The sequence below is a fragment of the Caenorhabditis briggsae genome (genome assembly GCF_000004555.2).
Source record: "Caenorhabditis briggsae complete genome, chrV, whole genome shotgun sequence".
Lineage (NCBI taxonomy): Eukaryota > Metazoa > Nematoda > Chromadorea > Rhabditida > Rhabditidae > Caenorhabditis > Caenorhabditis briggsae.
Window position 1 is genome coordinate 4,113,934 of NC_013488.2, and position 26,583 is coordinate 4,140,516.

At 39.4% G+C, this 26,583-nt stretch overlaps 4 protein-coding genes across 4 annotated transcripts in view; all 4 read left to right on the forward strand.

Annotated features, from left to right (window-relative positions):
• Positions 1 to 1,237: 1,237 nt before the first annotated feature.
• On the forward strand, positions 1,238 to 4,823 carry CBG01380 (the record flags this gene model as incomplete). The annotated part of the gene is made up of 6 exons (XM_045236881.1): positions 1,238 to 1,382; positions 1,430 to 1,637; positions 1,685 to 2,668; positions 2,716 to 4,189; positions 4,239 to 4,429; positions 4,664 to 4,823. The coding sequence occupies 6 exons, from the start codon at positions 1,238 to 1,240 to the stop codon at positions 4,821 to 4,823; spliced, it is 3,162 nt and encodes a 1,053-aa protein (XP_045091823.1).
• A 714-nt stretch (positions 4,824 to 5,537) lies between these two features.
• Positions 5,538 to 12,798, forward strand: Cbr-atg-9 (the record flags this gene model as incomplete). The annotated part of the gene is made up of 9 exons (XM_045236882.1): positions 5,538 to 5,597; positions 6,041 to 6,174; positions 6,405 to 6,462; positions 6,626 to 6,832; positions 7,764 to 8,192; positions 8,888 to 8,965; positions 9,046 to 9,984; positions 11,116 to 11,693; positions 12,384 to 12,798. The coding sequence occupies 9 exons, from the start codon at positions 5,538 to 5,540 to the stop codon at positions 12,796 to 12,798; spliced, it is 2,898 nt and encodes a 965-aa protein (XP_045091822.1).
• A 505-nt stretch (positions 12,799 to 13,303) lies between these two features.
• Positions 13,304 to 16,127, forward strand: CBG01378 (the record flags this gene model as incomplete). Its single annotated transcript, XM_002636082.1, has 4 exons — positions 13,304 to 13,417; positions 13,987 to 14,843; positions 15,568 to 15,739; positions 15,843 to 16,127. 4 exons carry the CDS (start codon positions 13,304 to 13,306, stop codon positions 16,125 to 16,127), a joined length of 1,428 nt encoding a protein of 475 aa, XP_002636128.1.
• A 249-nt stretch (positions 16,128 to 16,376) lies between these two features.
• Positions 16,377 to 26,583, forward strand: part of CBG01377 — a gene marked incomplete at both ends in the record, with an annotated part of 11,317 nt that continues 1,110 nt past the window's right edge. Inside the window, 13 exons of the mRNA XM_002636081.2 lie at positions 16,377 to 16,452; positions 17,585 to 17,832; positions 18,191 to 18,387; positions 18,799 to 18,962; positions 19,006 to 19,300; positions 19,681 to 19,831; positions 19,876 to 20,469; positions 21,381 to 22,116; positions 24,805 to 25,135; positions 25,162 to 25,551; positions 25,810 to 26,281; positions 26,326 to 26,503; positions 26,545 to 26,583. The exon at positions 26,545 to 26,583 is cut by the window's right edge and continues 323 nt beyond it. Of these exons, the coding sequence (XP_002636127.2) occupies positions 16,377 to 16,452; positions 17,585 to 17,832; positions 18,191 to 18,387; positions 18,799 to 18,962; positions 19,006 to 19,300; positions 19,681 to 19,831; positions 19,876 to 20,469; positions 21,381 to 22,116; positions 24,805 to 25,135; positions 25,162 to 25,551; positions 25,810 to 26,281; positions 26,326 to 26,503; positions 26,545 to 26,583 (3,871 nt within the window). The remainder of the gene's footprint in view (positions 16,453 to 17,584; positions 17,833 to 18,190; positions 18,388 to 18,798; positions 18,963 to 19,005; positions 19,301 to 19,680; positions 19,832 to 19,875; positions 20,470 to 21,380; positions 22,117 to 24,804; positions 25,136 to 25,161; positions 25,552 to 25,809; positions 26,282 to 26,325; positions 26,504 to 26,544) is intronic.

A 26,583-nucleotide genomic window follows, 5' to 3' on the forward strand; every position in this document is an offset into this window, starting at 1 on the left:
TTGGAATACTGTATCTTGTCTATGAACATAGTTACAGAGCAAAATGAGAAAAAAAAGCAGGCCCGCCCCGGGCCTGCCGGGCCCCGCGAGAAAAACCACTTTATGATCTGCAACTTTGTTCATAGACAAGATACAGTATTCCAAATAATACTGTTTTGTAGTACTCGTGGAGCTCTATCATATCTGTTTAGTTGGTTCGAAAATATAGGTTCTGAATGAAATTATGGCAGGGCCCGCGAAGGCCCGGCAAAGGCCCGGATTACAAGTATGCAAAATAGTAGCATATTATTTTTGACCTGTAAATTGAGCGCGCGGTGGGAAAATTTGAATTTTCACTAGTTTCCAGACGATTTTTAGGATTTTCAGCTTCATTTTTATTCGATTTTCTGCTTTTTGAGCTATAGACTCTTTGAAATTCGCTGAAAATTGTTTTAAAATTTATTGAAATCGGCTTTGAAAAATTTAAAAGTTTCAAACTCGCGCGCTTTGCGGCAATACTGTACCAGGCAACCTGCGCATCAAACCCGCAAATTAGCAAATTTTGTTTTTTTGTTTTTTCCGGGCTCATTTCCTCGATTCCTATCAATTTTGGTCTATTTTTCTCGCGGTTTTTTTTGATTCATCGATAAAAATCAAGAAAAAGAGCGATTTTTTACTAAAGAAACCACGAAATTCGATAGATTTTCTATTTAAATGACCTTGAAATTCGAAATTTGCATTAGGCGCGAGTTTTGTTTGTTTTTCCCGGATTTCAGGTGGATTACCTGTAGATTTCAAACTAGAATCAGACAACATATAGCCAATTTTCATGGAAAAATCCGAAATTTTCAAGAAAAAAATTTTTTATTTGAATTTTTTTTCGTTTTTCTGTGAGTCGCCATGCGGTTTGCAGAGAATCTACTTATTTTTAATGAATTATCACATAGGAGCGCTTTTAAAAATTCGATTTTTAGACTAGTTTTTTTTAGATTTTAAGACTATTTTCTGAAATTTTCGATTTTTAGGCTAATTTTTCAGGATTTTAGTTGTTAACAAAGTTTTTTCAGAAACCCGAGTAGTTTTATAGTGATTGCGAGCGACATGACGCGGTCGCGCTTTTTTAATGGGTTTGGGAAGTTCGACCCCGTAGTGTATGCCACATGTATCTCACAGCATATGTTCTGCCACCTTTTTCCTCTCTTTTTGCTATACTCAAGCCTTTTTCTCTCTCATAACGTCAAATTTTCGGTGATTAAATATGAGCGATCCGCTCGACAAGATCATGGGGAACATGGGCGGCGACTTGAAGCCAGCCTCATCCACCAGCAGCTCAAGCTTCACAAGAATCCCAAAAAGAGATCGCACATCGCCGGAGAAGGGAGAGCCATCATCAAAGCGCTCCGGTAAGTTCTCAAACCCCAATTCAAAACCATAGCTTTGAAAATGCCAGCTCCATTCACAACTCCATCCTCTACCACCAAAATCGGACGTGACTCCTTTGCTGTGATGGATACAATGGAGGTTCAGATGAACATGTTCCAATTGGACATCACAAAAATGCCACCAGTCATTCAACGCCTTCACGTTGATACCTTGATCATCACCTCGAAAGGAAAAGAGATCAATTTGAATCTGGGAACAGTGTCCACTGGTGGAGAGTGAGTCAGAAACAAGCATTTTCTGGCATGAATCCTTTTGTTTGCAGCGTAAACTCGCACAACCGCCGTTTGGCTCAACATGAAATAATGCGAAAGTTCTTCGAGAAGAAGCGATCTCTGTTCAGCAGCTCAAGCTACCACTCGCTGGCTTATGACACTGCTGCGTGTCTTTACATTCCGGAAGGACAGTATCGCGGCGGTGAATATGAAGAAGTGTGCCTCTCACAGCAGGACTTTGCACCAGAAGAATGGGATATTGTCTCGAAAATTTCCCGCCGTAAGGATGACTCCTTCATCGTAAGAATCAAGCCAGCTGGTGCCGTATACACCCAAGGAGATGAACTATTTGAGCCCAGCAACAGATACGAGTTGACAAGAATTGTCGAGATCGTAACCTCACAGAAATTGAACACCACCGATTTTTATCAATTCGGAAATGCCACGTTCCCACTTCGAGCTCATCCGAATTCCGAACCAGATGCCTCTTCGGAAATTCGCTCAGGATTCGCCAAAGTCGCTCGTCTCACTGAAGGTCGCGAAGGAAAACACGAGATGTTGATGACAGTCGACACTAAGCTTTCTCCATTCTACAAACCAACTTCCGTGATCAGATGCGTTCTTACCAAGATTCAAGAGTCTCGTGGAGGAGGCGGAGGAGGCGGTCGTGGAGGATATGGTGGCGGTAGAGGCGGCTACGGAGGACGCAACGACTCCAGAGATTCGCGCGGAAGCTTCGGAGGTCGCAGTGACTCAAGAGATCCTCGTGGATACGGAGGAGGTTACGACAGAAGATCCGACTCTCGAGACAGCCGTGGTGGCAGAGATTCCTACGATTCACGTCGCGGTGGCGGAGACAGCGAAGATTTCAGCTCTCATGAAATCGATGAAATCGCCAGGGCTTGCATGGAAAGTGACAAATTCTTGTACTCGTTGGAATCTGCACTCAAAGGATTGTTTGCCGAAGCCATTCATCTCAAGGGCTCTGCCTGCACAATTCGTATCACTGGTATTAAGCAATGCACTGCTAACAAGTGAGTTTTTAAGGAGGAATATTTGGAAAAAAAAAACAAAATTGCAGCACCAAATTCACCAAGAAAGACGATAAGGGAGAGCGCGAGATCTCTGTCTCTGACTATTTCTACGAAGAGTATAACATCAAGCTCAAGTATCCAAACCTTCCACTTATTGTGTCAAAGAAGATGAAGTACGAGTGCTTCTTCCCAATGGAGGTCCTCCGTATCATTCCTGGACAACGTATCAAGGTCAACAAGATGAGCGCCACCGTCCAATCAGCAATGACTGGAAGAAACGCAACCATGCCACGTCAGCACGTGGATCTTGTTCAGAGAATCCTCCAAGACTCCTTGAAGCTCGAAAGAAACAAATACATGGACGCCTTCGGAATTGAATTGAAATCAACCAGACCAGTTCAATTGAAAGCGAAAATCTTGCCACCAGCGGAAATTCGATTCAAGAATCTGACTTATATGCCAGAAATTAAACGTCCAGGATTCAAAAACCCAGGCAAGTTTGTGGAGCCAGCGCACATCTATAGAGTCGCTGTGGTTTCGTTTGACAACGCCATCGATATGAGACAAGCTGAGGACTTCTGCGATCGTCTCTTTGACTACTGTAGAGATCAAGGAATCAAATGCGACCGCGAATCGAAGGATTGGTCGATTCGTGAGTTGAGCTCCTCGGACAACGTTGGTATCAAGGAAGCCATGGAGAATTGGATGAAGAAAAAGGTTGACATTTTCGTCGGAATCGCTCGTGACAAGAAACCAGATGTGCACGACATCATGAAGTACTACGAGGAGTCCGTTGGAATGCAAACTATCCAACTTTGCAAGCAGACAGTCGACAAGATGATGAATCCACAAGGAGGTCGTCAGACAATCGACAACGTCATGCGCAAATTCAACTTGAAATGCGGTGGAACCAACTTCTATGTTGATATTCCGAGCAATATTCGTGGAAGGAGTATCTGTTCCAATACCGAGACTTTGCACAAAAAGTTGCTTGAGAAGGTTCAATTCATCGGCTTTGAAATTTCCCACGGAGCTGCTCGCACTCTCTACGACCGCTCTCGCAATCAAATGGACGGAGAACCATCGATCGTCGGTGTCTCTTATTCGTTGAAGCAGTCTACTCAACTCGGAGGTTTCAGTTATATGCAAACCCAAAGAGAATACAAGATCCAGAAGCTCGACGACGCTTTCCCAAAATGCGTCAAGGCATACGCTGAAGACGCGAAGACGCTTCCAACTCGCATCGTCATCTATCGTGTCGGTGCTGGCGAGGGAGATTTCAAGAGAATCAAGGAAGAAATCCAGGAGATTCGTGGCACTTTTGAGAAGATCGAGAAAGGATACAACCCAGCTCTCGTTTTCATTGTCGCTCAGAAAGGCTCTCATACTCGTATCTTCCCATCGAGAATCGATGGAAACAAGGCTTTCGAGCAGAATGTCCCATCCGGAACTTGCATCGACAACGTCGTCACCTCGTTCGGCTACGATGAGTTCATTCTCAGCTCACAGACTCCATTGATTGTAATGTTTCTTATTTTTAGACGCAATTTTCAATGTTTTATTATTCCAGGGAACAGTTCGTCCATGCAAGTACACCATCATAGCTAACGATCCAGCCTGGTCCAAGAACGAATTGATCCATCTCACCTATTTCCGTGCTTTCGGTCATCAAGTCAGCTACCAACCACCATCGGTTCCAGACGTTCTCTACGCAGCCGAGAATCTCGCCAAGCGTGGAAAGAACAACTACAGAGTTCATCAGTAAGTTCTAAAATCCCTAAATCGCTGAAAAATGTTTTCTTTTCCCCTCTAAAGATTCAAAGTTCAAGGAAACTAAATTTTTTGATTGTTTTCCCTCAAAAATCCTAACATTTTCCCTCTGTAAGTATCTAGCTCGCTTTAACTCAATTTCTCATGTTCCGAGACTACAAACTACACATTTTGTTTCATCCCTATCGGAACATCTATCATTTTTATTAAAATTTTAATTTCCAGGCGCTACGTCAGCATGCAGGCCATCGAGCGTCGCATAATCTCGGAGAACGCCGACTTCGTCAACGAGAACATGCAAGAGCAATTGGCATCTGCGATCATCGACGAAATGAGCGACGCCATGAACGGAATGACCATTCCAAAGAGAAACTTCTGGGCTTAAACCCTTAAATCCAATAAATCGACTTGTTTTTCTTTCTCTATCACCCGTTTTACCACTTCCTGTTCTCTATTCCATACTTTTTATCCAACACCCGTGCATTTTTTTTATAATTTTCTATGTAAACCTGCTCCCTACTACCAATGTATCCAAATTTATTTTCTGCACATTTTTTTATCCCACTCCTCGTACAAGTATACCTCCCCCCAAACTATCTTTGAATTTTCTGAACACGTATCTCGCTTATACTTGCTCTTGTCTGCCACCAATTCTCCTCAAACTGGTAAATAGAGACCTCATGCTGGAACAAGATTCCCAATAAACTGCCGAAGGGTGAAGCTATGATCTTAATCTTCCGCTTTTTCTGTAGATTTCGTACTTTACAAAATTTTGGGGCAATTGCCTCAGGGTCAAATCATGTGATTTAGTTGTCCCTCTCCCCTAGTACTGGTTTTTCATTCTTTTTCTCGATCGGCAGCAGCAGCTGTCAAATAGGAAAGAAGTGAAAGTTTTGCACTTTAAAATCTGAAATTTTGATTTTTTTTTAAATCGATTTTTCAGGATTTTCCCCATTTTTCGGTTTTTTTCAAGATTTCAACCTATTTTTCCAATTTTCCCTCTTTAAAAATACAAAAATACCAGTTTACACCCCATTAAAACAGTCATCTGCTGTTCACGTGCTTTGTCTGGCAACACAAAAATTTTCAATAGAGTCCAATGGAGCGCACTTGCACCCACATCACACAAAGTGCTTGTGATGACTGCCTCCCTCTCCTCGTGAGCCTCCCCGTTTTCTTATTGATTTTTTTTCGCTCGTTTTCGGTCCTTTTGTCTATAATTTAGCGAAATAATTTTCAGACAAAACTGGATGTTCAGTTCGCAATCAAAACGATCATATCAGGTGAATTTTTGGTTTTTTTAGCTGCAAAAAATAAAATTCGGCAATTTTCGCTTATTTTTTCCTTCGATTTTAGTTGTAATTTACGATTTTTAAGCAGTGAAAAATGCGAAAAAAATCCCCGAAAAAAAAAATAATTCCGTAATTTTCGATATTTCGTGTCAAGACCCAACCTCGTTTCGACGCATGCTCCTTTAAATTACTATAGATTTTTTTTGCCGAGTCGGCGACAAAAATTTTCAAAAAAAGCCCTAATTTCGTCGCGAAAATTGCAGTTTTCGCTCTAAAAATGTAGTGATTTTTAGAAGAATATTTTTTTCAGCAAATCGACGACGACTACGATGATGAAGTGTTGCGCAACAGCACGTGTACGTCGAGATTTATGCAGGGATGGGGTTCGTCGACCCGATCGATTCTGTTCGGCGGCGGCGGGTCGAATGAGGAGCAGAGGAATTTGTAAGGATCCGAAATTGATGAAAAATGAGCTGAAAATCCTGAAAAATAAGCCAAAAATCCATAAAAATTGCGTCAATTTCGCTCTAATAGTAAGACTATTATCGTGTCGAGACCCGCACTCCAAGCCATGTTCCTTTAAATTACGGTAGCTGAAAAAATGTCAAAATAGTGAAAAACGTGCTAAATTTATCGGATTTTTTGCAAATTACCAATAAATTCCAAAATTTCAGAATTCCCAGCTCATCATCCCATCACTCCTACCACGATTCGCCGATGGAAGCACCGCCGGTAAGTATGAAATTGGGAAAATTCGAAAAAATCGGTTTTTTCTGGCGAAAATCTCAAAATTAGAGATTTTCAGCCGATTTTTTGTCAATTTCGAGCTGAAGATTTCAAAAAAAAAGTTAACTTTTCGAGATTTTTGAGCTTCAAAATCAGATTTATATTCCAGGAAGTGCACTACGAACAATTCACCGCCACCCAACACCACGGACCGCCCACCATGGCCTCTTCCTCTCAAATCAACTCCCGACGATGGGATCATGTGTTAAATTTGGACGAATTCTTCACCCACATCTATGAATATCATCAAAACGGCGGATATTTGTGTATTGTGCTTCAAAAACTGTTCAGTTTGCTTCAATTCATTTTTGTCATGGTACGTGTTAGCGGTGGAGCGCGTTTGGTGGAAAATTTGAGATTAAAAACAATTTTTTCGAAAAAAAATTCCAAAATGTTTCATTTCTCGAATTTTTCCTGATAAAATGTGTTTTTAACCATAAAAAACAGGAAAAATTAGACAAAAACCCCAAAAATATGCTATTTTTCATTAAATAACCCTAGAAATGAACAGATTTCGTATTTCGGCGATTTCGGTGTTCGCGGACTTTTTTTTTGAGATTTTCGTTTTGTTTTGAAAAATGCTGGTATTGCACTGAAAAAATCTGAGAAAATTAGCAAAAAATACCGATCAAATACCCCAGAAACATGCTATTTCTCATTGAATTACCCAAAAAATGAAAAATTTTGAGATTTGATGTATTGCGGACCGGTAACCTCGGTGTTTGCGGACTTTCACCGACCGTACTCTCCAACGAAAAAAAACATTTTTTTCGTTCAAATTTTGTCCTTTTCTTCAGCTTTTTGAAGCATTTTGAGTTTTTTTTTCGAAATTTGAGCTTGAAAAACCCTTGAAATCATTTTTTTTCAATTTTTGAAAAAAATGCTGAATCCCAAAATTTTTTGCATTTTTCTCGAACTTTTCGCAACTAAATCTGTTTTTCAGCATTAAATTTTAAAAAATCAGCAAAACGGTCCTCTCAATTACCCCAGAAACATGCTATTTTTCATTAAATTGCCCAAAAAAGGAAAATTTTGAGATTTGGTGTATTGCGGACCGAACACCTCGGTGTTTGCGGACTTTTACCGACCGTAATCGACGATGACAAAAGAAATTTTTTTCGTCGAACTTTTGATTTTTTTGTCGGAAAAACAGCTTTTTGAGAACAAAAAAGACTTTTTCAGTAAAAATTCTAGCAAAAGCGCCCCAAAGAACGAAAAAATCAACAAAAAATCTTTTTTTTTTTCAGAGCTTCACCACATTTTTCACCCAATGCGTCAACTATGACTTCCTATTCGCCAACACCAATGTCACCACCCACAACACCACAAACATTGGAAAACGACACTTCAGCGACGCCGTGGTGGACAATTGTGCCGCTCATTTGAGCATCTGGGCCGTTTTGGCCATCGTCGCGGCGGCGGTTTACTGGATTACGCGGGTCATCAAGCATGCGCAGTACATTATGAAAATGACCGAGATCCAGCAATTTTACGTTCATGAGCTGAAAATTCAAGACGATCAGCTGCCGAATCTGACGTGGCACGCGATTGTGAAGCGGATTTGTGAGGCGCAGAAGAAGTTGCGGCTCAGCATTCATCAGGATAATATTACGAGCATTTATATCTATCATAGGATTCTCAGATATAAGAATTATATGACCGGAATGGTTAATAAGGTGGGTATATTGAATTTAGGCGGAAACAGCTCAAAAAAATCTCAAAAATCGTCCTCGAATCTCGTAGAAGGCTCGGAAAAAAAAAAGATTTTTTTCGTATTTTTCGGAGTCTTCAATCGGAAATTTGATCGAACGGGGGGTTGTTTATTGTAGATTACTGTAGAGACACCCTCACGTCAAAATGCGGAAAAAAATTTGTTTGCAAAAAAACCATAATATTCCAGGTTGTCTACAGTAGTCTACAGTAATCTTTGCGACGAAAAATTGGGAAAAAATTGAAGAAAAATATCAAATTTAAGATTCTCGTTTTTTTTTTCGAATTCCCGCCAAAACTGAAAATTCTCCGTCTTTCAACTTTTCTGGAGATGGCCTAGAATTTTTAAATTTTGCCGATAATTCAAAATATAATGGTTCCAGAACCTTCAAAAATCGATTTTTCGAGGTTTTGCAATTTTTTTTTACATAGATATCGCTTCGAAAGTTCAAAATATCGAAAGTTCAAATTCCGGACAGACTTGTAACGAGCCGGGCCCGTCATTTCACAAGTTTTGAAAATTTCAAAAAACACATAAGGAGGGACCCTTATGTGATTTTTTTCAATCAAAAATTTTTTTTCGAGTTTTTTCGATCTTTTTTGATCAAACAGACAAACAATCCAAAAAAACAAAAAAAAATGGAGAAAATTATATTGAGAGCTCAAAATTACAGAATTTTTGACACCGGGCCTTGAAAATTTCCTCAGGCCCGGCCCGGCCCGGAATTTTACAAGTATGGTTCTGGATGCTTCTAGAAGGTTCCAGGACGAAACTCCAAAATTTTTCTCATTTTACAGTCTTAAAATCCCCATTTCCAGCGCATCCTCCACCCGGTGTTCGAGATCCCGTTCCTCGGCCCGATCGCCTACCTTCCCAACAACCTCAAACACGAAATCGAGCGTATCCTGTTCACAAGTTCCACGTCAGCATGGACCAACGGCCCCAACCTTCGCGACGAGTACAAACATCACGAGCAGCTAGAGCATGCGGCGAAGAAAATGAAAGAGGACTGCAAATTCTACGGATTCCTCTCCCTGATTCTTATGCCATTGCTTCTCCCGTTCCAGATGATGGAATCGTTTTTCTCGCTAACAGAGCTCATCAAAAGACGCCCTGATGGCCTAGGAATGCGGAGATATAGCAACTACGGGCGGTACCTGGTTCGCCATTTCAATGAGCTGGACCATGAACTCTCCGCTCGTCTGAATCGCTCTCACATCTATGCCGCAGCTTATATGGACCAATTTTTCTCCCCGGTCCTCGAAATTGTCGCTAAAAATGTGACATTTGCCGCCGCAGCCATCGTTGGAATTCTGACAATTTTATCTGCATGGGACGAGGATGTACTTCAGGTGGAGCATGTGCTTACAGTAATCACAATCTGCGGAATTATCATTCTCATTTGCCGTGGAATGATCCCCGATGAGAATCTCGTCTGGCAACCGGAGATTCTGATGACCCACGTCACCTCGGAACTTCACTACTTGCCATCCACGTGGAAGGGAAAGGCCCACACAGCGGGGGTCCGGCATCAGTTCGATCAACTGTTCCAGATGAAATGGATGTTTTTTGTGCTGGAATTGACGTCTCCTATCTTCACCCCCTTTGTTTTGCTATTCTGGTTGCGGCCGAGGTGTACACAGCTGGCGAATTTCTTCCATGACTATACGGAGCGAGTTGATGGTCTTGGAGACGTTTGTAGCTTTGCGGTGATGGATGTCGGGAAGCATGGGGATCCGAAATGGAATCATATTAAGGTAAGCAGTTTTTCGAAAACGTGTGTTAGGCCATTTAGCATGGTGGCCTAGGAATCTCAACTTGCAAAAGTTAGGCCACCATGTTAAAAGCGCCTAAAAAACCATCAGGTGAAAATCAAGTCATTTCTAAGCCATTTACCTAGCAAAAATGACATAGAAAACACATCAAGTGAATATCAGTCCATTTATAGGTCATTCACCATCGTGGCCTAGAAATCTCAACTTGCAAAAGTTAGGCCTTTTTGTTAAATTGGCCTAGAGCCTCTAGAAAACACACAAAATCAATACCATACCATTTCCAGGCCATTTACCGTGGTGGCCTAACTTTCGCAAGTTGATTTTTCTAGGCCAACATGAAAATTGCCTAAAAAATGACCTAATATTCGCTTGGTGTCTTTCCTGGACAATTTAGCATGGAGGCCTAGAAAATTCAACATACAAAAGTTAGGCCATCATGTTAAATTGGCCTAGAAACTCCTAGAAAACACAACAAATTGATATCAAGCCATTTCTAGGCCATTTACCGTGGTGGCCTAGAAAAATCAACTTGAAAAAGTTAGGCCACCATGTTAAAAGCGCCTAAAAAACCATCAGGTGACTATCAGGTCATTTCTAGGGCATTCATCAAAGTGGCCTAGAAATCTCAACTTGCAATAGTTAGTCCACCATGTTAAATTGCCCTAGAGCCTCTAGAAAACACACCAAATCAATACCATACCATTTCTAGGCCATTTACCGTCGTGGCCTAACTTTCGCAAGTTGAGTTTTCTAGGCCGAAATGAAAATTGCCTAAAAAATGACCTGATATTCACTTGGTGTTTTTCCTGGACAATTTAGCATGGTGGCCTAGAAAATTCAACATGTAAAAGTTAGGCCATCATGTTAATATGGCCTAGAAACTCCTAGAAAACCCACCAAATTGATAACAAGGCATTTCTAGCTGATTTACCATGGTGGTCTAGAAAACTCAATATGCAAAAGTTAGGCCATCATGTTAAAATGGACTAAAAACACACCAGTTACATATCAAGTCATTTCTACGCCATTCATTGTGGTGGCCTAGAAAACTCAACTTGAAAAAGTTAGGCCACCATGTTAAAAAGGACGTTCCCAAACTTTCAAATTTTGCAGGAACTCAAAGCGATCGACGAGGAGCAAGAAGAAGGCGGAGAACCGACTACAGTAACCTCCCACAACCGCGCCCGCGATGGAAAAACCGAACTTTCTGTGCTCCACTTCAAGACAACGAATCCAGAATGGCAGCCACCGAAAGCGTCGGAACGATTCCTCAGAAAGTTCCGGAATCGTCTGGGACAAGAGGCATCGATGTTGGCGCCAATTGGATCGATGCATCTGGGACAGCATCTGGGAGGTCAAGAACTTCCGACTCGTAACATCCTCCTGGAATCCGTCCACTCTATCGTTCCAACGACTTCTGGAGGCGTTACAGCTTCGCAATGCGCACCGGGACGTCATCCACTCATCGGAGAAGGTCTTCATCGTATTGATGGACCGCTTGAGAACGCATTCCAAGGAATTCCAGGGAAACAGTCTGGGGGAATTCTGGCGAGTCTCTATCAGGAACAACCCAGGGCCGCCGAGTCGTTGAACAATAGTTTGAGAGCCAGTGGAGTGGATATCGATGGAGCTGGCGCTGAGATGAGGATCAATGCACTGTTCTTGAGAGGACTTCATGATGAGAGTGTTATGTGAGTGTTTAAGGCTTCTAGGCCTATTTCAGGCTGTTTTGGACCAATTTTAAGGTCTTTTTTGACTAAGTATGGGTCTTTTGTGCCTCATTTTAGTGCTTTATTACCCATTTTAGGGGTTTTAGACCTATTTTAGGATGTTTTAGACATTTTTGGACCCTTTTTTAGATTTTCGGATATATTTCAGACATTTTTGGACCCATTTTTAACACTTTTTTAGGTCTTTTCAGACATTTTGGGACCATGTTCAGGCATTGGCATTTGTTACCTTTCTTAAGGCATTTTTAGACCTTATTTTAGGCTTTTTAGACTTACTTTAGACATTTTTTGACATATTTTAGCCCTTTTTTGGACTAATTTTTTAGCAATTTTAGACACTTTTAAAGCATTTTTTATTTTGAGCGTTTTTCGGCTTTAAGGCCTGTTTTTGGCTTTTTTAAAGGAATTTTCAGGCTTTCTTTAGACATTTTTAGTTCTTTTTTTGGTTTTTTTATGGCCTATTTTAGGCATTTTTCAGACATATTTTTGGATTTTTTAAACCTATTTCAGGCTATTCCAAATCGATTTTTGACTTTTTTAAATGATTTTTTGGACCTATTTTTGGCAAACAAGTTTCTCAAGTTTTCTAGAATTTTTCTGATAATTTTCGACTGAATCATCATCAAAGTTTCTGAATTCCCATTTTTTCAGCCAAAGCTCCTCGTCCCGCCACTACGGTAACGCCACGTCGAGCTTCAACATGCACCCAACAGCGATGCAGAGTGTGTTCGCAATGCCCGACGGATTCGGACAACTTCCAGAAGTGGCATCCTCCCTGATCAACGTTGAAACGCCGACGTATCGACGTGAATCCACTCAGAGATCGGTTTCCGGGGAGCTGGAATCGGAGCACCGGGCTCCAGAGCCACTTGCGGAGCTTTCGGATCTTCCATCATCTTCTGAAGCCGGGACGTCTTCTGAACGGCTTATTGATCATCCGGCGCCGAAATCCAGCAAACGAAGGCCTCAAGAACCGGCACAACATCATCAGATCAATGAGGTCGATGAGGAGGAGGAGGACGAAGACGATGAGGACAATACGCCACCTCTCAGTTTTAGTTCTTAAATTTTTTTTGGCATATTTTTTTGAAATTTTCGCATAATCCTGTACAATCTCCCTCGTTTTACCCCTCTATTCTACTCACATTTCCCCCTTTTATCCCTCATTCTTTTTTGTAAATTTTGCCTTTTTGAATTTCGAATTCTTCTGTAAAAAAAACCACGTGTCGCCGCTTTTTTTCACCACTAATCACCTAGTAAAAATCAATAGTTTTTCATGTCTATGAGCACAATTTTTACCTTTTTTTTTAATTTTTTCAAATTTCCCGCCAAAACTAACAATTGCAGCAGCTGTACATTTTTTGACCCCGTTGTAAAAGTACTTGTACTTTTCATGTTTTTTCCAATTTTTTTCCAATTTGTTTTGTATAAATTCAGTGATTTTCTCTTTTTTTTTCTTCCTTTTCGTTTAGAACCTCCGCCCCGTTGTTAACCGGTTTTTATCGATTAGTTTTCAGAATTTTTGAATTTCAGAATTTTCGATTTTCGCGCCAAAATCCAAAATTTTCCAGATGAGACCCGATGATCATCGCAAATTTGGCACGTTTCCAGCCAAGTCAGGATCTGGTGGTCCTGGAAAATTCAGCGCTCCGAAGTTTACAGAGGGAAATAAATTTCAGCAAATGGTAAAAATTTAGCTGAAAAGCAGCAGAATTTTCAAAAAAACGTAATTCTGCAAATTTTGAATTTTCGAAAAATTCGACTAGAAATCCAAAAAAGCATACTTGTAAAATTCCTCAATATAATTTTTTCCTTTTTTTTCGTTTTTCGGATTGTTTGTCTGTCTGATCAAAAAAGATAGAAAAAACTCGAAAAAATTTTTGGTCGAAAAAAATCACAGGGAAAGTCCCCCCTTATGTGTTTTTTTTTGAAAATTTCAAAACTAGTGAAATGACGGGCCCGCCGGGCCGGGCCTCCAAAATTCCGGAAAAAGCCCGGCCCGGCCCGTTACAAGTATGCAAAAAAGTAAATTCTGAAGAATTGTAAATTTTTCAAAATTTCCGGAACAAAAAACTTGAATTACAGCCAAAAATTGCCCAGAAAATGTTTAGCCAAAAATTTCAAAATTTTGATTTTTTTTCCAATTCTCAAAATTTTGGGAAAAATAGAAATTCCAGCCAAAAATATCAAAAAATTCTAGGAAATTTCTAGAATTTTTCGAGTTTTCACCCTAAAATTCTCAAAAATTTTCCAGGCCACATTCAACAAGCAACAAGAGCAATCTGGCGATTTTCGCGGTGCTCCCCAAAATCGAAAAATCCATTTCGGCGGAACGCCAAAAATGCAGTATCGCGAGGGCGGAAAGTTCTATAAGCCACCGCCAGGAGCCGAAGCTTCTGCTGCTGCTGCCGGAAATTTCAAAGACAAAAAAGGCGGAAAATTTGAAAAACGAGGAGCCAAATCTGGAAAGTTTGGAGACAAGAAAGGCGGAAAATTCGACAAAAAAGCCAAGGGCGATCCTGTGAAGGGCACATCTACCGAATATGAGCAACTAGGGAATTCAGATGAGGATGACGACGTCATTGATGTATCCGACATGTTTGAGAAGGAGGAAGAAGAAGAAGTTCCGATGATCAATTCTACGAAAAATGCTCTCAAATCCACTAAAAAATCGGCGCCACCACCCGTTGCACCTTCGAATAATCGATTTGCAGCACTGGCAGATGATGATGACGTGGAAGACGACGATGAAGAGGAGCCGAAGCCAAAAAAGAAGAAGACGTCAGCCGATTCTGATGAGGAGGATTCTGAAGCTCTTGAAGAGGATGAATCCGAAGAGGACGACGAAGAAGAACGCTTGAAATTCCGCGAAGAAATCGCCCAGATGCCCCTAGGCAAGGTAAAGGAAATGAAGGAGAAATTGGGCATCAAACTGTTCAACAAGACCTATTTCGGAACATCGGAAGTTGATAAAAAGCGGCAGGAAGTGAAAAAAGTCGAAAAATCTGCTGAAAAAGGAGGACAACATCGGCCCAAAGAGATTTCTTCGAAACGACCGGTTTCAGCGTTCCGAAATATTTATGGAGATCATGAGAAGGGTACTAAGAAGAGGTAGGAGTGGATTTTTCCTGGAAAAACTATTAAAAATGAGTGAAAACCCCTTTTTCCAGCAAAATAGCCGAATTTTTAGATAATTTTCGTCAAATTAGCGCCGAAATGTTCGAATTTTAATTCTAATTTCTATTTTCAGAAGAAAAATTTTCAAAATTCAAATCAGCGCCAAAAATGCGAGTGCGGCATGGAAAAGTGGGCGGAGCCTAGAATTTGCATATCTGCCGCGCACTTTTTCCTCGTCTTTTCACTCGGATTTTTTTTTGGAAAAAAGGAAATTCCGGGTTTTTCGACAAGAAAAAGGAATTTAACTGGAAAATGTGTCAATTTTCTAATCTAATTCCGATTTTCAGCAGAGAAATCTTAAAATTAAGTGAAAACCCCTTCATTTCTCTCCATTTTAGGCTAAATTTTTCACACGGTCGATTTTTTATTTCTGAATCGAATTCATTCGAAACCTCTTTTGATTTTTGGCGGAAAATAGGTGAAAAACTCGTTGTTTTCCTTCATTTTAGTCAAATTTCTATTTAAATTAACGCCAAAAACGCAAAAGCCGCATGGAAAAGTGGGCGGAGTCTTGGAAAGTTGCATGCCCGCCGCGCACTTTTTTCTCGATTTTTTACTCGAAATTCATTAAAAATTTCTAACAGGCAACCATGTCAAAATTCTTCCGATTTCCGGCGAAAAAAACAATTTTTAACTGAATTTCATTTTTTTTTTTCAGAAAATGGGACCCACGCTTCGACTCGCGAGCCGGCGACTTCAAAGAAGTTTGCTTCGAGAACAACTATCAATTCCTCGACGAGATTCGAACCGGGGAAATGCAAGACTTGAGGAACGAGTACAGCACGGCGAGAGCCGAAGGAGACGAGCACAAGGCGGCGAGGTTGAAAAATGTAGGATTTTTAAAAAGCTTTTCTGGAAAATAGCCAGAAGATTGCTAGAAACCTCTAGGAAATTCAATTTTTTCAATTTTCAAAACAAAGTTCCAAACTTCAGACGCTCCAAAAAATGGAAACGCGAGAAAAGACGCGTGCCGAGAAGCGTCGACAAGCCGAGACCCGAAAAGAGCTGCACGACGATAACATTGAACGAATGCTACGTGGCGAGGCGCCCATCTTCAGAACCAAGGCGCAAGTCCGTCGGATTGACGCTGAGAAGAAGTATGAGGAGCTCAAAAAGGGCAACAAGCTGGACAAGTATCTGCAGAAGAAGGCCAAAAAGGAGTCGGCGAAACAGAAGAAGGCCCGACCACCGTTTGAAGGATATGGATACGGCAATTAGCGTTAATTATGTGTTAATTGGTTTTTTTTTCTTTGTTGTTACTCGTCTTGTTAAACTCGTTAAAATATGATATATTGATTGTTGATTTTACTAATTAGATTAATTAGTTAGGTATTTGGGGTGGAGGGGGTCAAAGAATTCCGGAAAAGGAAAGGAAAATGTTGGTTTAAGGGGTGAAATTGGATTAGCTACTAGTTTCGTTTCTCGGTATATAAACAAAATTAGGCAGTAATGGAACGGTAAGAAGAAATGCTGATGAGATTTCGATTTCTTTGCTTTCCGTTTTTGATATTCTGGATTTTTTCGGCGGTTTCGAGGGTTGAAGGTGGGTTCATCGCGATTTTTTTCGTTTTTAAAAAAGTTTATTGAGAATGGACCATATTACTGTATTAAAGGCGCACTACAATGATTTAAAAAAAATTTAATTTAATTCTTTTGAAAAAAATCCATAAAAAAGAGAGAAAATAGGCGGAGAAAAGTTATACAAATTTGAAAAATCGACGCAGTGGAAGAGAAACCGCCGGTGGCCGTGGCCGAAGGTCCCACAACGACAACTACCGTAATTTTCAAATATATTAGTTTTCGAAGTTTTTTTTTTCTCGATTTTCGTGCGTTTTCGCAAAAAATTGTTCGATATTCAACGAAATACCAATTATCCGATTTATGGGCGAAAAGAAAAACAGAAAAACCACTAAAATGTTCCAAAATGAATTATTTATGAGGTACGGTATTAAAGACGCATGCACTTATTCAAAAAAAAAACTTTGTATTTACGGCAGCAACGCGTATCACCGTCAGAGTACAGTATTAAAGCAAATTCGGGTTACGGTATTAAAGGCGCAGTTAGTTCAATGTGAATATTTACAAGTAAAAGTACAGTATCCCGAAAAATCGTTTCTCAATTCAAAATTTGGTTCCGAGCCAATTTTCGACGCGTCGCGTGTCGGCGTCGCATTCGCCAGCTGAAAATTCTTTGAAGCCCACCCGATACGTCCACTTTGAGCTCAAATATCTCGGTTCCTATGAGAGATATCAAACATTTGTCAACTAATAAAATGTTTATCACATTATCACCAACATTTTATCAGTTGGCAATTTTTTAGTATCCCTGATAGGAACCGAGATAATTGAGCTCAAAGTTGACAGTTTGGGTGAGCGTCTATTAGAGACAACACTTTATTTAACTCACTTTATCTCGATTGCTATGAGAGTTATCAGAAATATATCAGCTGATAAAATGTTCATCATAATATCATCAACGTTTTATCAGTTGGTAAATTTTTGATATATCTTATAGGAACCGAGATAATTGAGCTCAAAGTAAATGTATAGTGTTTTCTATTGGAGCATTTACGGATATTTGTAACAAGAAAATCTAGCTTCGAAACAACACAAAAAACAAACAAGTAATACCTCAGAAATTGAAATTCGCGAAATCTAAGCCTCATAGATTCCAGGATCGATAATTTCCCGCGGCGAACAACCAACACCATCTCCTTCCGATTCCTCTCAATCCACTTTGATCCCAAATTTCCCATGGATGGAAAATATTCCAAAAATCGAGTTCACCACTTCGAAACCAAAAAAACCGAACGCGATTCGTGAAGGCTTGATAGAACAAGTGAGAAGTGGAAAGATACCGAGAGAATTGGCGCCGTTTGTGAATTTGACAAAGATTGATGAGATGAAGAAGGATCACAATGAGGTGGGTCGTTATATGTACACTTTGCGCTCATTTATCTTGGTTTTTTGTGAAGATATCAGAAGCCTGTCAACTGATAAAAAATTGCTGATGTTATGATCAGCATTTTGTTTGTTGACCGCTTTCTGATAGCTTTCACTGGAACCGAGATAATTGAGCTCAAAGTGAAGGTATTGGGCGGGCTTCTATTATTGCAAGTACCGTGCTTCGACTCAATTTATCTCGGTTACTGTATTAGATATCAAAAAGATGCCAACTAACAAAATTTTACGCATAATATGATAAGAATTTTACAAGTTGACTGCTTTTTGATATCTCTCCCAGGTATCCAGATAAATAGGCTTGAACTTGAAAGTTGCAGACACTAGACTTCATAATACGCGACGAAGACGTGGCAGACGTTCCGGATGACGATGTGGAGCACCGAAAAGTGAATACAATCAGTCATGATGGCAATAAAACAATCGTTACCATATCTGATGAAGCTAGAGATGATTTGTATAAACACTGGATGGACCAAAGTTTGGCTGGATTGATGGGAGCAGTTGTTACTAATGTGTAGGGCATTTTTTGCATTGGGCGTGTTTGGTGAACGAAAATTTTTTGAATTTGAAGATATAGTACCGGGGAACACTTCTCAGCCTAGGTGACCTAACTTTCGCAAAACGAGTTTTCTGGGACACTTTGGTGAAAGCCCAGAAAACCCACTAGGTAATTATTAGGTCATTTCTAGGCTATTCACCCTGATGGCCTGAAAAAATTTTGTTGGAAACCTAGTCCACCATGGTAAATGGACTAGAAATGTTTCAATTTTGTCCATCGGGTGAAATCAGAAAACCTCAAAAGATACTGTTTTTTCCAACAATTAGACACCTGGCGGGTTTTCTAGATCATCTCATCATGGTGACCTAACTTTTGCATGTGTTGTTTTCTAGGCCATCATGGTAAACAACTTCATAAAAATTCCAGAATCAACAAGCGCAAAATGACGAAAAACGAGAAAAAGGAGCACTACGTGTGCATCCATGAATCCAAAAATGTGACTGCTCATGCAAAGTGCGTGGTTACTGTACTTGATCAGTTGAAGAAACGAAACGAGAAGCTAAAAATGTACAGTACCCTAACGACTAGATGTAAGTTCGTTTTGGATTACTGTACCTGCAGATCATACTTAAGTGAACTCACACCGAAAAAATAATCGAATGGATAATGAAGCATTCAAAACAACGCTGGGGCACTACGAAAAATATGTGAAGTCTGGTGCAGAGGAGTTCAGGGTGAAGAGGGCATCTGGATTTTCGATTTTTGACGAATTGGAGAGTAAGAGGCAGGCAGCAATCAGAGGGAATGTGCAGACAAGGAAGTCTTATACAATTCGGGAGAACAAAAGTTTGTCGCCATTAGCATTGATTGCTAGGAAACTGACAGAACTGGTCAGAGCTGGGAAGAATAAAAAGGAACAGCCAAAAAGGTAACCTTTGTTTTTTTCACATTTTCTGGAAGTTAGTTTCCAAAAGTACACGTCGAGTTTACGGGTCCCATTTCATGTGCCCATGACATAAGCTACCGTAGTACCTGATAATAGGTTCATAAACTTGACGCTATTTTTTCTCAATTCCTGAGAAAGATATCAAAAAGTGATCAACATACAAAATGTCTATCATGATACTGAAACTATTTTACTTGTTAACCACTTTTTGATATTTTTCACAGAAGCCGAGATAAATCGGCTTAAAAATTAACAGTTAGAATGGTACGGTAGGATGTTTGTTACAGACCCTAATTAGCAATCCCAAGATATAGGTTACTGTATAACCTGAAAAAGATCCGTAAACTTTTTAAAACTTCCAGATGGCAACAAGTGATACAAGACATCAAGGAAGAGAGCACACGGATCAAGAGCAAAAAGAGAAACAAGGACAGAATGAAACGAAAATTCTCGAAATTCGTGTCCACTATGAAAGAGGCTGGAATTAATCCAAGGAAGGCGCTGAATACGATGGTAATTGAAATTTAAAGGGATAACCCTGAAAGAAATGATTTCAGGGAATGGAAGACCTATTCGAAGATGATCCAATCCTTTCTGAAAAAGAAATGGAGCTAAAGGACCGGAAGGAGATGATGGAGAGGATGAGTCCAGATGATAAAATCCTGCATGAGCCTATCAAATTAATTCGAGAAGCTATCAAAATCGGGATGACCATGGCTGGAAAAAACGCGTCTGAAATTGGTGATAAGAAAATTGCATTCTTATCACCCCAGTTTATGAGCATTCTTCCCGATGAAGTGGCCAACGATACCGTATCCCTTCTCTCCCCATCGATTCTTGCTCTTCATGGCGAAGGATCAACCATGGATCGACAATTATCCCTTACAAAAGCTTTGAAACTAATGGAAGATACTGGACAGGAGGAATGGATGAATTTTGTTTTGGAAGCTTCTGGTGTCACGGAAACTGTCGACAAGATGAGAGAATTGGAGAAGAAAGAGGAGAATGATGAGATGAGGAAGGATTTTATTGATAAGGATGGCAAGCCGATTTTCTTTACCAAAGAGAATGCGACCGAGATTTATGGGGAGTACGAGGCGATGAAATTGGATATTATTCAAGGGGTGTATAAGAATATGTCCCAGGAGCAGGTTGGGTCTTTTTAGTCGCTTTCAGTATTCAGGCTGGGCAATAATCTTTTTGCAGGCTTTCTGAGCTGAATAGTATTTATGGGACTTGGAAAGCTCAAAAAATCTTATTGGTTCATAGACTGCATTGTGCCTTTGGAAACCTCTAATAGAATGACCGCTTAACTTTCAACTTCGAGCCAGTTTTTTCTGGATTTCTGTAAATGATATCAAATAGTAGTCAACTGAAAAATACTAATAATTTAATGATACACATTTTATCAGTTTCTAGAGCAAATACGGTATCCTACTTGGATCCTTTTTTGTGAAAAATAGTCAACTTTGATGCCCTACAAAATGAGGACAGAATTTACAAAATTGTCTAAAAATTTCAGACTATACTAAACAAAGTTTGGCTATCATTTTTGTAGTTGACAACTTTTTTGTAAAGGTTCAACGAAGCGAGATAAGCGGTTTTCTATGCTAATTTCGACATTTTTGGTTACAATCGGCATATCTCATCCGAATGGAACTTGGCTGGAAAATCGCGAATTACAAAAATGAGAATATTTTTATGTTTTGTATGATCTGAACTTTTCAGAGCAATAGGAAAATTCTGGAATACTTTTTGAGGACACCGAAGTTGACTACTGTAAATACTCAAATAGAATTCCCCCCTATACGTACAGTTTGAGCTCAACTATCTCCTTTTCTGTAAGAGGTATCAAAAACTTTTTAATTGATAAAATGTTGCTGATATTATGATGAACATTTTATCAGTTGACCACTTTTTGATATCTTTTATAGGAACCGAGATAATTGAGCTCAAAGTGAATGTATAGGGTAAGAATCTATCAGAGAAAATGCGGCATTTTAGATTTCAGTACTCTAGCCCGGGCAGTATCCTATAAATCGATACACTGTGAATTTTCCAGATGGATGCAATGAATGCTACCGGCTACAGTATCCTCGACGATCGTCAAATGGAAATGATCTACGGTGCTGGATCCCCCTACAACGACTCTGAAGTCTTGGACAAGTTCCGTGGAATCCCCAAAGAAAGCATGCCATCCAAAATCGAGGAGAACATTCGAATGATTGCAAAGGAAGAACTAAAATTTGAACTTTCCCGAAAAAAAGATATCGTATTGAGCCCTCTGGTTCTCACATCTCTTGTCGGGGATGCCGTTACAGCTTCCCAATCTATCATTTTATCCCCCGTCCTTCTAGCACCCATCATTTTCTCTCCTTCTATATACGGTAATGTAATTCTATCTCCCTGGGTCTTTGTACCTGTCCTAGTTAGTCCTCGTATCCTTGGTGCCGTTGTTTTGTCTCCCGTAGTCTTCTCTCCTGCAATCCTCACCCCACTGGCACTGGTCCCTCTTATCCTATCCCCGGGCGTCGGTTTACCCTTCGTCCTATCTCCATTTGTAATGTGCCCCTTTATCCTATCACCTGTGGTCATGGCTCCTCTGATTTTGTCACCGTTTGCCTTATCACCCTTTATTGGAATTCCCAATGCTTTAACCCCACTGGTCCTATCCCCATTCGTTTTATCACCTTTAGTATTATCACCTCCGTTTGTGTCAGCTTTCGTTCTGAATCCCTATGCTTTGTCACCTGCGGTATTATCAAATGGGGCAGTTTTCACTGCTGTTTTATCACCAAGTTGGTTGAGTACTCTTTGATTAGTTTATTTATTTTTTGAAATTGAATGAAACGGTTTTTAGACTTTTAAAAAAATTCGTTGTCTCATACAGAACCGAGTATGAGCTTTTCCGTAATGATAATAGCCACCTGCAACACTCTGAAATTCGAAAAATCGAAGAGTCTTTGAGTCGATGTATCTTGGTTTTCGTGAAAAGTATCAAAAAATTTTCAGAAGCAAAAATATTTGTTTTGATATCAAAGACATTTCATCAGTTGAACATTTTTCGATATCTCAAACTGGAAACGAGATTACTAGGTTCAAAGGGGCCTTTTGAGGAGTTTCACAGATTTCAAAAGAGAAAATTCTAATGATTTTTAAACGTGATAAAAAACCGTTTTCGTGGATAAAATGAATCCACTTGAATAAAACATTTGAAAAAAAAACCAGTCGGTTTACGCCCCCTGTCGGGGGCTCAACCTCCTGGCTTCCGCTTTCTGTATCTTACAATTGCATTTCTAATTTAAAAATTTTCGAGTTTCCGAATTCACCAAAATTTGTGAAAGTTTTGCATACTATCAATTTTCTTCGAGTAATATGTGATTTCCCAAAATTTTCAAAATTTCCAAACTACTGAAAAAAGATTTTTTATGTTCTGAAATTTAGGAGTATGTGAACTCCCGGTTTCCTGAAGTTTCACATTTCGGATAACTAAATGTCAGGTTTACTAAACTTTCTGGTCTCCGAAAATTCTGAATTTCGAAATTTTCGAATTTTGAAAAACAGTCGGTTTGCGCTCCTCCGGGCTGAGCCTCCTGGCTCCCGCTTACAGTACCCGTTGTCTTATAGACAGGTTTTGTCATTTTTCCAGGGACTATTTTTTCATGGTCTGTTAGGAAATTTCGAAATTCGATATTTCGGTTATTCAGAATTTCCAGAATTCGGAAAGTCGGAAGTAAGAAAATCCGGAAATTGAAAAAGTAAGACACTCGCAAGTTCAGAGATTAGTAAATTTAAAAAAAAATCAGATGTAGGAAAACATTAATTTTGAAATCTAGAAAAGTGTTTTAATCTGTACGTCTCAAATACCCAAATTTTGGTATATCAGATTTTAAGGAATCGGAAAATTCAGATTTTTGCATACTTACTAAAGGGGCTGGCCTGAAACGGCCCTGTTCGCAAAATTTATAGAATTTCGAAAAAGTTTAGAATCGAGAATTTGAGAACTTGAAAAATTATAAATTCAGAAATTCAACTTTTCGAAACACAGTCTCGTCGAAAAGTTTTTGGAACTTCGGAAAATCGGAAATGTAGATTTCAGAATTCGAAAACTCTAAATTTCGAAAATTTAGACATTCAGAAAATTGAAAACCGGAAATGTTGGAAAATCTGAAACTTTGAAATTTTTAGGCAAATTCGGTGAATAAGATCTCAGAAATTTATATATTCCGAAATTTGAAAGATATGAAATTAAGTTCGGAGATTTTAAAAATTATTCTGAATTCTGAAAAATCGAGTGATCGGAAAGGGCGCTGTTATTTTCCCTCGCATTCTGTTTCTTTTTTTTTCCTTTTATTTTCTTTCTTCTGCTTGCCAAACCGAATCACAACACAAAAACCAAAAAGATCCATATGAGAAAAGATATTATTATTTCTCTATTTGTTGTTTTCCATCTTTCTTTCCATTCTCGGCGTAGACATCAAGAGAAAGAGAGGGAGATAAATTCACTTATTCTATGCCTGATAAGAGAAGACATTTCATTTTTCCGCTTAATGATTTAGTGGTAACATAACTGGTATTTGATCGAAGGGTGGGGGAGATAAGTTACGAATTAGGGTCGGGTTCGGAGATTATATGCTATTTAGCTACACGAGAAGCCACTATCAGTTACATCTTTGTTTAGTGATTCTCATAGGAAATGCTATGGACGTATACAGTAATTTTTGTGTGTGTGGTCCAGTTGGTTTTTGGTGTGGGTGAGTTTATTTTTTGAAAAAGCTGAATTTTTTTGTTTCCAAAAGTCTGGGATTATGAGATTCTTGAAATCTTGAGAATTGTTATAGATATCTTCTCACTCTCACAGCCGTAAACGTTGAGCCCGTATATCTTGTTTACTGTTTTAGATATCAAAAAGTTTTCAACTGATACCATGTTGATTATAATTTAGAAAATATTTTATCAGTTGATTACTTTTCGATTTCTTTCACAGGAAAGAAGATAGATTTGCTCAAAATTGAAGGTATTTTTATAGAATTTTTTTAAATTTTCACTCTTTTTTTTCGCGATCTTTTTATTTGACAGAAATTTTCACAAGTGTATGTGGAAAGTCTTGAAAAATGACCCGAAAATACTAGAAAAAAAAGCAGATAACGCGGCTGAAACGAGCCAAACAACACTTGAAAAAAGTTCTACCCGGCCAGTTGCTAGTTATGGATTTAGAATATCTTTGAACCAATTTATCTCATTTCCTGTCAAAGACACCAAAAATATTAAACTGACAAAATATTTTTGATACCACGGTCATTTTATCAGTTGACCAATTTTTGATATCTTTACCAGGACATGGGATATATGGGCTCAAAGTGAAGTTGTATATGACGGATTCCATTAGAGTGTTAACTGTTCTTATCCAGAAATTGAATTTTGAAGATTTTGAGAAATTTGAAGATTTTGAGATTCAGAGATTCTATGAACTGCTAGCTTTCCAGAAACCAACTTTACCCAACCAAACGACATCCTTCAAGGAGTGTCTCATCTGAAACACCAACTTGAGCATGGATCAATCCCAGCAAAACTGATCCCTTTTCTAAACCTGACTGCACTGGAAGAAGGCAAAACTGCACATAATGGAAGTTTGACGTTCATAGTAGAAGATGGATCAAAGAAAACATCAAATTCCCCAATTCTGAATATCAATGAAATGACTCACGATGGAAATAAGACCATCATAAAGATTTCTGAAGAAGCAACGTATCAACTAATTCAGAAGTGGGTCGATCAAGCAGCGTCTGGGTTCATGTCAGCTTTAATGAGCACTAAGTAAGTGTGCTCTAAGTTTTCGAGAGGTCTCTATCTTCCGTAATATCATATTTCAGACTTCACGACAAACGTCTCAAGTCGCGGCACATCTCCCAACACAACAACTGTACAAAACTGGCATCCACCGTAACGGAGCACGCAAGATGTGTAGTGATAATTTTGAACCGGTTGGATGACCAAAGAAGGAAAAATCGGAGGTTTAAAAAACTGAAATTCCGTCGGACAAGATTCAGAAGAAGAGTGAGAAGAGATGTTATGGATGATCTTAAAGAAGATGAAGAGTTTGTGGTTCAGCAGAGAGACAAATATGAGTTGAAAGGCAAGACAGAGATGATCTCCCCGTTTTCGAATATTGCGAAACATTTGACGAATTTGGTTAGGGAGAAGAAGAATAAGGAGAACGAACCAAAGAAAAAGTTGGTTATTTGGGAATTTTTCTAATTCACAGTAGTTCAGAAATGGTCAAACATGCACCGGGTGCGCTTTCTAGGCCATTTACCACCGTGGCCTAATTTTCGCAAGTTGAGTTTTCTAGGCCACCATGGTAAACGATCTAGAAACGGCCTGATACCTCACGGATTTTCCAAGCCATTTTGACATGATTTTCTAACTTTGGCAAATTCAGTTTTCTAGGCCACCAACGTTTATGATTCGAAAAACACTCATTGATTTAGATGGCAAACTGTGATAAACGAAATCAAGGAGGAGCTCGATCGGATCAAGAAGAAGAAAAAGGATCGAGAAGAGTTCAAAAATATTTTTTCGAAATATTCGAGAACCATGAAAATGTTGGGACTAGATCCAAAGCAGGCATTTGAGAAAGCGGTCAGTTTTTTTCTTCAATGCAGAACTCGAATTCCAAATTTCGATATTATTCAGGGCATGTCTTCACTAGGTGAAGAAATTGCTGACTCTAGTAACACCACGGAGCCCATGAGTGAAGAAGAAACTGCACTCAAAAAACCGCTAATGATGATCCGGGATGGTAAGTTTAGAGTTCTCGATTTCGAAAATAAAAAAAGTTCAGGTGTCAAGTTAGGAATGATGTTGGCAGGAAAAAATGTGTCAAATTTTGATGAGCGAAAAATTTCGCTAATGTCTCCACAGTTTATGAGCGTGTTGCCAGATGAGCAGGCTAATGATACGGTAGTTTTATCAGAGGGATCTGATATCACAAAAAGACCTTCCAGGTGAATCTCCTATCGCCATCTGTGTTCGCGCTCCATGAAAAAGGCACAGAACTAGATCAAATGTTATCACTATCAAAGGCCATGAGGTTTTTGTCTGAAAATGGGCATGATGAGTGGATGAATTTGATTCTGGAAGCTTCTGGAGTTACCGAGGCAGTTGAGAAGATGAGGGTGAGAAGTTAGCATTAGAGCGCGATTGTCATGAACTCAACATTTCAGATAGACGAGAAGAAACAAGAAATAGAGTCGTTCCGAAAA